We start from the raw sequence: 13,237 nt of genomic DNA on the forward strand, positions 1-13,237 counted from the left end.
GTTGGTTAATAGGGACTGATAGCAGGGACTACAGTTGGGTCTTGGGGGTTGGTTAATAGGGACTGGTAGCAGCCAGGGACTACAGTTAGGTCTTGGGGGTTGGTTAATAGGGACTGTTAGCAGGGACTACAGTTGGGTCTTGGGGGTTGGTTAATAGGGACTGATAGCAGCCAGGGACTACAGTTAGGTCTTGGTTGTTGGTTAATAGGGACCGGTAGCAACCAGGGACTACAATTAGGTCTTGGGGGTTGGTTAATAGGGACTGGTAGCAGCCAGGGACTACAGTTAGGTTTTGGGGGTTGGTTAATAGGGACCGGTAGCAGGGACTACAGTTAGGTCTTGGGGGTTGGTTAATAGGGACTGGTAGCAGCCAGGGACTACAGTTAGGTCTTTTGGGTTGGATAATAGGGACTGGGAGCAGCCAGGGACTACAGTTATGTCTTGGGGGTTGGTTAATAGGGACTGGTAGCAGCCAGGGACTACAGTTAGGTCTTGGGGGTTGGTTAATAGGGACTGGTAGCAGCCAGGGACTACAGTTAGGTCTTGGGGGTTGGTTAATAGGGACTGATAGCAGGGACTACAGTTGGGTCTTGGGGGTTGGTTAATAGGGACTGGTAGCAGCCAGGGACTACAGTTAGGTCTTTGGGGTTGGTTAATAGAGACTGATAGCAGCCAGGGACTACAGTAAGGTATTGGGGGTTGGTTAATAGGGACTGGTAGCAGCCAGGGACTACAGTTAGGTCTTAGGGGTTGGTTAATAGGGACTGGTAGCAGCCAGGGACTACAGTTAGGTCTTGGAGGTTGGTTAATAGGGACCGGTAGCAGGGACTACAGTTAGGTCTTGGGGTTGTTTAATAGGGACCGGTAGCAGGGACTACAGTTAGGTCTTGGGGTTTGATTATTAGGGACTGGTAGCAACCAGGGACTACAGTTAGGTCTTGGGGGTTGGATAATAGGGACTGGTAGCAGCCAGAAACTACAGTTAGGTCTTGGGGGTTGGTTAATAGGGACTGATAGCAGCCAGGGACTACAGTTAGGTCTTGGGGGTTGGTTAATAGGGACTGGTAGCAGCCAGGGACTACAGTTAGGTCTTGGGGGTTGGATAATAGGGACTGGTAGCAGCCAGGGACTACAGTTAGGTCTTGGGGGTTGGTTAATAGGGACTGATAGCAGCCAGGGACTACAGTTAGGTCTTGGTGGTTGGTTAATAGGGACTGGTAGCAGCCAGGGACTACAGTTAGGTCTTGGGGGTTGGTTAATAGGGACTGATAGCAGGGACTACAGTTGGGTCTTGGGGGTTGGTTAATAGGGACTGGTAGCAGCCAGGGACTACAGTTAGGTCTTGGGGGTTGGTTAATAGGGACTGTGCAGCCAGGGACTACAGTTGGGTCTTGGGGGTTGGTTAATAGGGACTGATAGCAGCCAGGGACTACAGTTAGGTCTTGGGGGTTGGTTAATAGGGACTGGTAGCAGCCAGGGACTACAGTTAGGTCTTGGGGGTTGGTTAATAGGGACTGGTAGCAGGGACTACAGTTAGGTCTTGGGGGTTGGTTAATAGGGACTGGTAGCAGCCAGGGACTACAGTTAGGTCTTGGGGGTTGGTTAATAGGGACCGGTAGCAGGGACTACAGTTAGGTCTTGGGGGTTGGTTAATAGGGACCGGTAGCAGGGACTACAGTTAGGTCTTGGGGTTTGGTTATTAGGGACTGGTAGCAGCCAGGGACTACAGTTAGGTCTTGGGGGTTGGATAATAGGGACTGGTAGCAGCCAGGGACTACAGTTAGGTCTTGGGGGTTGGTGAATAGGGACTGGTAGCAGCCAGGGACTACAGTTAGGTCTTGGGGGTTGGTTAATAGGGACTGGTAGCAGCCAGGGACTACAGTTAGGTCTTGGGGGTTGGTTAATAGGGACTGGTAGCAGCCAGGGACTACAGTTAGGTCTTTGGGGTTGGTTAATAGGGACTGGTAGCAGCCAGGGACTACAGTAAGGTATTGGGGGTTGGTTAATAGGGACTGGTAGCAGCCAGGGACTACAGTTAGGTCTTAGGGGTTGGTTAATAGGGACTGGTAGCAGCCAGGGACTACAGTTAGGTCTTGGGGGTTGGTTAATAGGGACCGGTAGCAGGGACTACAGTTAGGTCTTGGGGGTTGTTTAATAGGGACCGGTAGCAGGGACTACAGTTAGGTCTTGGGGTTTGATTATTAGGGACTGGTAGCAACCAGGGACTACAGTTAGGTCTTGGGGGTTGGATAATAGGGACTGGTAGCAGCCAGGGACTACAGTTAGGTCTTGGGGGTTGGTTAATAGGGACTGATAGCAGCCAGGGACTACAGTTAGGTCTTGGGGGTTGGTTAATAGGGACTGGTAGCAGCCAGGGACTACAGTTAGGTCTTGGGGGTTGGATAATAGGGACTGGTAGCAGCCAGGGACTACAGTTAGGTCTTGGGGGTTGGTTAATAGGGACTGATAGCAGCCAGGGACTACAGTTAGGTCTTGGGGGTTGGTTAATAGGGACTGGTAGCAGCCAGGGACTACAGTTAGGTCTTGGGGGTTGGTTAATAGGGACTGGTAGCAGCCAGGGACTACAGTTAGGTCTTGGGGGTTGGTTAATAGGGACTGGTAGCAGCCAGGGACTACAGTTAGGTCTTGGGGGTTGGTTAATAGGGACCGGTAGCAGGGACTACAGTTAGGTCTTGGGGGTTGGTTAATAGGGACTGGTAGCAGCCAGGGACTACAGTTAGGTCTTGGGGGTTGGTTAATAGGGACCGGTAGCAGGGACTACAGTTAGGTCTTGGGGGTTGTTTAATAGGGACCGGTAGCAGGGACTACAGTTAGGTCTTGGGGTTTGATTATTAGGGACTGGTAGCAGCCAGGGACTACAGTTAGGTCTTGGGGGTTGGATAATAGGGACTGGTAGCAGCCAGGGACTACAGTTATGTCTTGGGGGTTGGTGAATAGGGACTGGTAGCAGCCAGGGACTACAGTTAGGTCTTGGGGTTGGTTAATAGGGACTGGTAGCAGCCAGGGACTACAGTTAGGTCTTGGGGGTTGGTTAATAGGGACCGGTAGCAGCCAGGGACTACAGTTAGGTCTTTGGGGTTGGTTAATAGAGACTGATAGCAGCCAGGGACTACAGTAAGGTATTGGGGGTTGGTTAATAGGGACTGGTAGCAGCCAGGGACTACAGTTAGGTCTTAGGGGTTGGTTAATAGGGACTGGTAGCAGCCAGGGACTACAGTTAGGTCTTGGGGGTTGGTTAATAGGGACCGGTAGCAGGGACTACAGTTAGGTCTTGGGGGTTGTTTAATAGGGACCGGTAGCAGGGACTACAGTTAGGTCTTGGGGTTTGATTATTAGGGACTGGTAGCAACCAGGGACTACAGTTAGGTCTTGGGGGTTGGATAATAGGGACTGGTAGCAGCCAGGGACTACAGTTAGGTCTTGGGGGTTGGTTAATAGGGACTGATAGCAGCCAGGGACTACAGTTAGGTCTTGGGGGTTGGTTAATAGGGACTGGTAGCAGCCAGGGACTACAGTTAGGTCTTGGGGGTTGGATAATAGGGACTGGTAGCAGCCAGGGACTACAGTTAGGTCTTGGGGGTTGGTTAATAGGGACTGATAGCAGCCAGGGACTACAGTTAGGTCTTGGGGGTTGGTTAATAGGGACTGGTAGCAGCCAGGGACTACAGTTAGGTCTTGGGGGTTGGTTAATAGGGACTGGTAGCAGCCAGGGACTACAGTTAGGTCTTGGGGGTTGGTTAATAGGGACTGGTAGCAGCCAGGGACTACAGTTAGGTCTTGGGGGTTGGTTAATAGGGACCGGTAGCAGGGACTACAGTTAGGTCTTGGGGGTTGGTTAATAGGGACTGGTAGCAGCCAGGGACTACAGTTAGGTCTTGGGGGTTGGTTAATAGGGACCGGTAGCAGGGACTACAGTTAGGTCTTGGGGGTTGTTTAATAGGGACCGGTAGCAGGGACTACAGTTAGGTCTTGGGGTTTGATTATTAGGGACTGGTAGCAGCCAGGGACTACAGTTAGGTCTTGGGGGTTGGATAATAGGGACTGGTAGCAGCCAGGGACTACAGTTATGTCTTGGGGGTTGGTGAATAGGGACTGGTAGCAGCCAGGGACTACAGTTAGGTCTTGGGGGTTGGATAATAGGGACTGGTAGCAGCCAGGGACTACAGTTATGTCTTGGGGGTTGGTGAATAGGGACTGGTAGCAGCCAGGGACTACAGTTAGGTCTTGGGGGTTGGTTAATAGGGACTGGTAGCAGCCAGGGACTACAGTTAGGTCTTGGGGGTTGGTAAATAGGGACTGGTAGCAGCCAGGGACTACAGTTAGGTCTTGGGGGTTGGTTAATAGGGACTGGTAGCAGCCAGGGACTACAGTTAGGTCTTTGGGGTTGGTTAATAGAGACTGATAGCAGCCAGGGACTACAGTAAGGTATTGGGGGTTGGTTAATAGGGACTGGTAGCAGCCAGGGACTACAGTTAGGTCTTGGGGGTTGGTTAATAGGGACTGGTAGCAGCCAGGGACTACAGTTAGGTCTTGGGGGTTGGTTAATAGGGACCGGTAGCAGGGACTACAGTTAGGTCTTGGGGGTTGTTTAATAGGGACCGGTAGCAGGGACTACAGTTAGGTCTTGGGGTTTGATTATTAGGGACTGGTAGCAGCCAGGGACTACAGTTAGGTCTTGGGGGTTGGATAATAGGGACTGGTAGCAGCCAGGGACTACAGTTATGTCTTGGGGGTTGGTGAATAGGGACTGGTAGCAGCCAGGGACTACAGTTAGGTCTTGGGGGTTGGATAATAGGGACTGGTAGCAGCCAGGGACTACAGTTAGGTCTTGGGGGTTGGTGAATAGGGACTGGTAGCAGCCAGGGACTACAGTTAGGTCTTGGGGTTGGTTAATAGGGACTGGTAGCAGCCAGGGACTACAGTTAGGTCTTGGGGGTTGGTAAATAGGGACTGGTAGCAGCCAGGGACTACAGTTAGGTCTTGGGGGTTGGTTAATAGGGACTGGTAGCAGCCAGGGACTACAGTTAGGTCTTTGGGGTTGGTTAATAGAGACTGATAGCAGCCAGGGACTACAGTAAGGTATTGGGGGTTGGTTAATAGGGACTGGTAGCAGCCAGGGACTACAGTTAGGTCTTGGGGGTTGGTTAATAGGGACTGGTAGCAGCCAGGGACTACAGTTAGGTCTTGGGGGTTGGTTAATAGGGACCGGTAGCAGGGACTACAGTTAGGTCTTGGGGGTTGTTTAATAGGGACCGGTAGCAGGGACTACAGTTAGGTATTGGGGTTTGATTATTAGGGACTGGTAGCAGCCAGGGACTACAGTTAGGTCTTGGGGGTTGGTTAATAGGGACTGGTAGCAGGGACTACAGTTAGGTCTTGGGGTTGGTTAATAGGGACTGGTAGCAGCCAGGGACTACAGTTAGGTCTTGGGGGTTGGTTAATAGGGACCGGTAGCAGGGACTACAGTTAGTTCTTGGGGGTTGTTTAATAGGGACCGGTAGCAGGGACTACAGTTAGGTCTTGGGGTTTGGTTATTAGGGACTGGTAGCAGCCAGGGACTACAGTTAGGTCTTGGGGGTTGGTTAATAGGGACTGGTAGCAGCCAGGGACTACAGTTAGGTCTTGGGTGTTGGTTAATAGGGACTGGTAGCAGCCAGGGACTACAGTTAGGTCTTGGGGGTTGGATAATAGGGACTGGTAGCAGCCAGGGACTACAGTTAGGTTTCGGGGGTTGGTTAATAGGGACTGGTAGCAGCCAGGGACTACAGTTAGGTCTTGGGGGTTGGTTAATAGGGACTGGTAGCAGCCAGGGACTACAGTTAGTTCTTGGGGGTTGGTTAATAGGGACTGGTAGCAGCCAGGGACTACAGTTAGGTCTTGGGGGTTGGTTAATAGGGACTGGTAGCAGCCAGGGACTACAGTTAGGTCTTGGGGGTTGGTTAATAGGGACTGATAGCAGGGACTACAGTTGGGTCTTGGGGGTTGGTTAATAGGGACTGGTAGCAGCCAGGGACTACAGTTAGGTCTTGGGGGTTGGATAATAGGGACTGGTAGCAGCCAGGGACTACAGTTATGTCTTGGGGGTTGGTTAATAGGGACTGGTAGCAGCCAGGGACTACATTTAGGTCTTGGGGGTTAGTTAATAGGGACTGGTAGCAGGGACTACAGTTGGGGGTTGGATAATAGGGACTGGTAGCAGCCAGGGACTACAGTTAGGTCTTGGGGGTTGGTTAATAGGGACTGGTAGCAGCCAGGGACTACAGTTAGGTCTTGGGGGTTGGTTAATAGGGACTGATAGCAGGGACTACAGTTGGGTCTTGGGGGTTGGTTAATAGGGACTGGTAGCAGCCAGGGACTACAGTTAGGTCTTTGGGGTTGGTTAATAGAGACTGATAGCAGCCAGGGACTACAGTAAGGTATTGGGGGTTGGTTAATAGGGACTGGTAGCAGCCAGGGACTACAGTTAGGTCTTAGGGGTTGGTTAATAGGGACTGGTAGCAGCCAGGGACTACAGTTAGGTCTTGGAGGTTGGTTAATAGGGACCGGTAGCAGGGACTACAGTTAGGTCTTGGGGGTTGTTTAATAGGGACCGGTAGCAGGGACTACAGTTAGGTCTTGGGGTTTGATTATTAGGGACTGGTAGCAACCAGGGACTACAGTTAGGTCTTGGGGGTTGGATAATAGGGACTGGTAGCAGCCAGAAACTACAGTTAGGTCTTGGGGGTTGGTTAATAGGGACTGATAGCAGCCAGGGACTACAGTTAGGTCTTGGGGGTTGGTTAATAGGGACTGGTAGCAGCCAGGGACTACAGTTAGGTCTTGGGGGTTGGATAATAGGGACTGGTAGCAGCCAGGGACTACAGTTAGGTCTTGGGGGTTGGTTAATAGGGACTGATAGCAGCCAGGGACTACAGTTAGGTCTTGGGGGTTGGTTAATAGGGACTGGTAGCAGCCAGGGACTACAGTTAGGTCTTGGGGGTTGGTTAATAGGGACTGGTAGCAGCCAGGGACTACAGTTAGGTCTTGGGGGTTGGTTAATAGGGACTGATAGCAGGGACTACAGTTGGGTCTTGGGGGTTGGTTAATAGGGACTGGTAGCGGCCAGGGACTACAGTTAGGTCTTGGGGGTTGGTTAATAGGGACTGTTAGCAGGGACTACATTTGGGTCTTGGGGGTTGGTTAATAGGGACTGATAGCAGCCAGGGACTACAGTTAGGTCTTGGGGGTTGGTTAATAGGGACCGGTAGCAACCAGGGACTACAATTAGGTCTTGGGGGTTGGTTAATAGGGACTGGTAGCAACCAGGGACTACAGTTAGGTCTTGGGGGTTGGTTAATAGGGACTGGTAGCAGCCAGGGACTACAGTTAGGTCTTGGGGGTTGGTTAATAGGGACTGTTAGCAGCCAGGGACTACAGTTAGTGCTTGTGGGTTGGTTAATAGGGACCGGTAGCAGCCAGAGACTACAGTTAGGTCTTGGGGGTTGGTTAATAGGGACTGGTAGCAGGGACTACAGTTAGGTCTTGGGGGTTGGTTAATAGGGACTCGTAGCAGCCAGGGACTACAGTTAGGTCTTGGGGGTTGGTTAATAGGGACCGGTAGCAGGGACTACAGTTAGGTCTTGGGGGTTGGTTAATAGGGACTGGTAGCAGCCAGGGACTACAGTTAGGTATTGGGGGTTGGTTAATAGGGACTGGTAGCAGCCAGGGACTACAGTTAGGTCTTGGGGGTTGGTTAATAGGGACTGTTAGCAGCCAGGGACTACAGTTAGGTCTTGGGGGTTGGTTAATATGGACTGATAGCAGCCAGGGACTACAGTTAGGTCTTGGGGGTTGGTTAATAGGGACCGGTAGCAGCCAGGGACTACAGTTAGGTCTTGGGGGTTGGTTAATAGGGACTGGTAGCAGCCAGGGACTACAGTTAGGTCTTGGGGGTTGGTTAATAGGGACTGGTAGCAGCCAGTGACTACAGTTAGGTCTTGGGGGTTGGTTAATAGGGACTGGTAGCAGGGACTACAGTTAGGTCTTGGGGGTTGGTTAATAGGGACTGGTAGCAGCCAGGGACTACAGTTAGGTCTAAGGGGTTGGTTAATAGGGACCGGTAGCAGGGACTACAGTTAGGTCTTGGGGGTTGTTTAATAGGGACCGGTAGCATGGACTACAGTTAGGTCTTGGGGTTTGGTTAATAGAGACTGGTAGCAGCCAGGGACTACAGTTAGGTCTTGGGGGTTGGTTAATAGGGACTGGTAGCAGCCAGGGACTACAGTTAGGTCTTGGGGGTTGGTTAATAGGGACTGGTAGCAGCCAGGGACTACAGTTAAGTCTTGGGGGTTGGTTAATAGGGACCGGTAGCAGGGACTACAGTTAGGTCTTGGGGGTTGGTTAATAGGGACCGGTAGCAGCCAGAGACTACAGTTAGGTCTTGGGGGTTGGTTAATAGGGACTGGTAGCAGGGACTACAGTTAGGTCTTGGGGGTTGGTTAATAGGGACTGGTAGCAGCCAGGGACTACAGTTAGGTCTTGGGGGTTGGTTAATAGGGACCGGTAGCAGGGACTACAGTTAGTTCTTGGGGGTTGTTTAATAGGGACCGGTAGCAGGGACTACAGTTAGGTCTTGGGGTTTGGTTATTAGGGACTGGTAGCAGCCAGGGACTACAGTTAGGTCTTGGGTGTTGGTTAATAGGGACCGGTAGCAGCCAGAGACTACAGTTAGGTCTTGGGGGTTGGTTAATAGGGACTGGTAGCAGGGACTACAGTTAGGTCTTGGGGGTTGGTTAATAGGGACTTGTAGCAGCCAGGGACTACAGTTAGGTCTTGGGGGTTGGTTAATAGGGACTGGTAGCAGCCAGGGACTACAGTTAGGTCTTGGGGGCTGGTTAATAGGGACTGGTAGCAGCCAGGGACTACAGTTAGGTCTTGGGGGTTGGTTAATAGGGACTGGTAGCAGCCAGGGACTACAGTTAGGTCTTGGGGGTGGTTAATAGGGACTGGTAGCAGCCAGGGACTACAGTTAGGTCTTGAGGGTTGGTTAATAGGGACTGGTGGCAGGGACTACAGTTAGGTCTTGGGGGTTGGTTACTCCCTCAAATAGGGACTTGTAGCGACGATTACGATCATGAACATATACTGTAACTCATGCTTTGTCTTTTCCAGGTGTGCGGGAAGTCGTTCAACAGAATGTACAACCTGCTGGGTCACATGCACCTCCACGCCGGCTCCAAACCCTTCAAGTGTCCTTACTGCTCCTCCAAGTTTAACCTTAAGGGGAACCTCAGCCGACACATGAAGGTCAAACACGGCATGGACATCTCACCTGACGGACAAGGTGAGGCTTTACCCCTAACCCAGCATGGACATCTCCCCTGATGGACAAGGTGAGGCTTTACCCTAACCCTTTACCATAACCCAGCATGGACATCTCCCCTGACGGACAAGGTGAGGCTTTACCCTAACCCTTTACCCTAACCCAGCATGGACATCTCACCTGACGGACAAGGTGAGGCTTTACCCTAACTCTTTACCCTAACCCTAACCCAGCATGGACATCTCCCCTGACGGACAAGGTGAGGCTTTACCCTTCACCCTAACCCTTTTCCCTAACCCGGCATGGACATCTCACCTGACGGACAAGGTGAGGCTTTACCCTTCACCCTAACCCTTCACCCTAACCCGGCATGGACATCTCACCTGACGGACAAGGTGAGGCTTTACCCTTCACCCTAACCCTTTACCCTAACCCGGCATGGACATCTCACCTGACGGACAAGGTGAGGCTTTACCCTTCACCCTAACCCTTTACCCTAACCCGGCATGGACATCTCACCTGACGGACAAGGTAGGGCTTTACCCCTAACCCTTTACCCTAACCCAGCATGGACATCTCCCCTGACGGACAAGGCAGGGCTTTACCCCTAACCCTTTACCCTAACCCAGCATGGACATCTCCCTTGACGGACAAGGCAGGGCTTTACCCCTAACCCTTTACCCTAACCCTAACCCAGCATGGACATCTCCCCTGACGGACAAGGCAGGGCTTTACCCCTAACCCTTTACCCTAACCCAGCATGGACATCTCCCCTGACGGACAAGGCAGGGCTTTACCCTAACACAGCATGGACATCTCCCCTGACGGACAAGGCAGGGCTTTACCCCTAACCCTTTACCCTAACCCAGCATGGACATCTCCCCTGACGGACAAGGCAGGGCTTTACCCCTAACCCTTTACCCTAACCCAGCATGGACATCTCCCCTGACGGACAAGGTATGGCTTTACCCCTAACCCTTTACCCTAACCCAGCATGGACATCTCCCCTGACGGACAAGGCAGGGCTTTACTCTCCTTCCCTTCCTTCCTCTCATCTCACGATCCATCACTTTTTTATTCAGCCAGCTAACTACCATTCCTGTAGCCTTCTTATTGTAGGCTTAGTGTTAGTAACAGTCAATGAGCAGCCTGGCTTGCTGGTTGTATATCCTGTTTGTTAAAACTTTGTTTGTGGTCCTGTTGGTTCTACCACTGGGTTGGTCCTGTTGGTCCTACCACTGGGTTGGTCCTACCACTGGGTTGGTCCTGTTGGTTCTACCACTGGGTTGGTCCTGTTGGTCCTACCACTGGGTTGGTCCTACCACTGGGTTGGTCCTGTTGGTTCTACCACTGTGTTGGTTCTACCACTGTGTTCTGGGTTGGGGTTAGGGTTGGTTCAACCACTGTGTTCTGGGTTGGGGTTAGGGTTGGTTCTACCACTGTGTTCTGGGTTGGGGTTAGGGTTGGTTCTACCACTGTGTTCTGGGTTGGGGTTAGGGTTGGTTCTACCACTGTGTTCTGGGTTGGGGTTAGGGTTGGTTCAACCACTGTACTCTCCCTAACAGCCCTGTTTCTCTGTGTGTTCCCAGATGCTCTTCCTGAGATGGAGGGCCAGGGCCACTATGAGGAGGACAACTTTGACTTTGGGACCTCAGGGGCCAACAACAACATGGATAATGGAGGCTCCCAGAACCTCACCAAGCTCACCACGGCAAACATGGACGACATGGACAACTATTACAACTTTGGGAAGGATACAGCTAACTACAACACGTCTTGAGCAGTAGGAGAATAGTGTTAATGGACTACAGACCATTAGACACCATGGGTTACTGGAGAAGAGACCATGGGTTAATGGTGGACTAACTGCAGACCATGGGTTATTTGTGGACTAAATACATACCATGTGTTAATGGAGAAGAGACCATGGGTTATTGGTGGACTAACTACAGACCATGGGTTATTGGTGGACTAACTACAGACCATGGGTTAATGGTGGAATAACTACAGACCATGGGTTAATGGTGGACTAACTACAGACCATGGGTTAATGGTGGACTAACTACAGACCATGGGTTATTGATGGACTAACTACAGACCATGGGTTATTGGTGGACTAACTACAGACCATGGGTTAATGGTCTACAGACCGTGGGTTATTGGTGGACTAACTACAGACCATGGGTTAATAGAGAGGGAAAACGCCACACTGCTGCTCATGCTCCTAGCTGATATTTATTTGTAACGTTTCCACCCTTCGGTCTTCATCAGGTATCCAGGACCTAATGGTGGAAACGTTGTGATGAATAAATATAATCTGGGAGCAGGAGCAGCAGTGTGGCGTTGTACTCTGTTTTCCAGGAGTTTGTCTACAACTCCAGCACCTGCAGAAAGTACCTGGATGTGCTTATGTTCTTCAGCTTTTGTTAATGGAGAGGAGACCATGGGTGGGGAACAGACAACATGGCTGCCGTGCTGTGGCAGTGACAGAGACTAAGTTAGGGCATGCTGTGGCAGTGACAGAGACTGGGTTAGGGCGTGCTGTGGCAGTGACAGAGACTGGGTTAGGGCGTGCTGTGGCAGTGACAGAGACTGGGTTAGGGCGTGCTGTGGCAGTGACAGAGACTGGGTTAGGGCGTGCTGTGGCAGTGACAGAGACTGGGTTAGGGCGTGCTGTGGCAGTGACAGAGACTGGGTTAGGGTGTGCTGTGGTAGTGAGACACAGGGAGGGGGTTCATGGACCCTTTAAGAACCAGAACTGACCTGTCCTGATGGAGGGGCAGGACATGCACTTCAACAGCCAATCCGCTCCACCCGTCTCTGATAGAAGTGACTCTGAGACTGACGATTGGGTCTAGAAGTCCTTTGGTATATTCTACCAGACATGATTGGTCTAAAGTCCTTTGGGATATTCTACCAGACATGATTGGTCTAAAGTCCTTTGGGATATTCTAGCAGACATGATTGGTCCAAAGTCCTTTGGGATATTCTAGCAGACATGATTGGTCCAAAGTCCTTTGGGATATTCTAGCAGACATGATTGGTCCAAAGTCCTTTGGGATATTCTAGCAGACATGATTGGTCTAGAAGTCCTTTGGGATATTCTACCAGACATGATTGGTCTTGAAGTCCTCTGGGATATTCTAGCAGGCATGATTGGTCTAGAAGTCCTTTGGGATATTCTAGCAGACATGATTGGTCTAGAAGTCCTCTGGGATATTCTAGCAGACACGACTAAAGACTATAGTGGCAGATCTAAACTCTGATAAGTTGTGGGATGGATCTGTATCAGCACTCAGAAATCAGTTTTACACAGAGACATCTACCATGGAATCATTCACCAATAAGTATGTTTTGACAGAAGACCGTGCCAGATGCAGTATAACTCTGATCTTAGATCCAACTAGACACACTGTATACAGCGCCTTCAGAAAGTCTTCACACCCCTTGACTTTATACACATGTGTTACAGCCTGAATTTAAAATTGATTAAATTGAGATTTGTTGTCACTGGCCTACACACAATAATACCCCATCATTTCAAGGTGAATTTATGTTTGTAGAATTTTTTATGAAAAGCTGAAATGTCTTGAGTCAATAAGTATTCAAACCCTTTATTATGGCAAGCCTAAATAAGTTCAGGAATAAAAATGTACTTAACAAGTTGCATGGACTCAGTCTGTGTGCAATAATACTGTTTAACATGTTTCTTGAATGACTACCTTACCTCTATACCCGCACACATACAATTATCTGCAAGGTCCCTCAGTCGAGCAGTGAATTTCAAACCCAGATTCAACCACAAAGACCAGGGAGGTTTTCCAATGCCTCACAAAGAAGGACACCTATTGGTAGATGGGTAAAATAAAAAAGCAGACATATAACATCCCTTTGAGCATGGTGAAGTCATTAATA

At 50.6% G+C, this 13,237-nt stretch overlaps 1 protein-coding gene across 1 annotated transcript; it reads left to right on the forward strand.

Moving 5' to 3' along the window:
* Nucleotides 1-9,041: 9,041 nt before the first annotated feature.
* LOC106592362 (zinc finger protein 710) lies at nucleotides 9,042-12,989 on the forward strand. The gene is made up of 2 exons (XM_045712953.1): nucleotides 9,042-9,343; nucleotides 10,912-12,989. Exons 1-2 carry the CDS (start codon nucleotides 9,154-9,156, stop codon nucleotides 11,100-11,102), a joined length of 381 nt encoding a protein of 126 aa, XP_045568909.1. The 5' UTR covers nucleotides 9,042-9,153; the 3' UTR covers nucleotides 11,103-12,989.
* The last annotated feature ends 248 nt before the right edge of the window (nucleotides 12,990-13,237 follow it).

The sequence above is a fragment of the Salmo salar genome, unplaced genomic scaffold, assembly GCF_905237065.1.
Source record: "Salmo salar unplaced genomic scaffold, Ssal_v3.1, whole genome shotgun sequence".
NCBI classification, from domain to species: domain Eukaryota; kingdom Metazoa; phylum Chordata; class Actinopteri; order Salmoniformes; family Salmonidae; genus Salmo; species Salmo salar.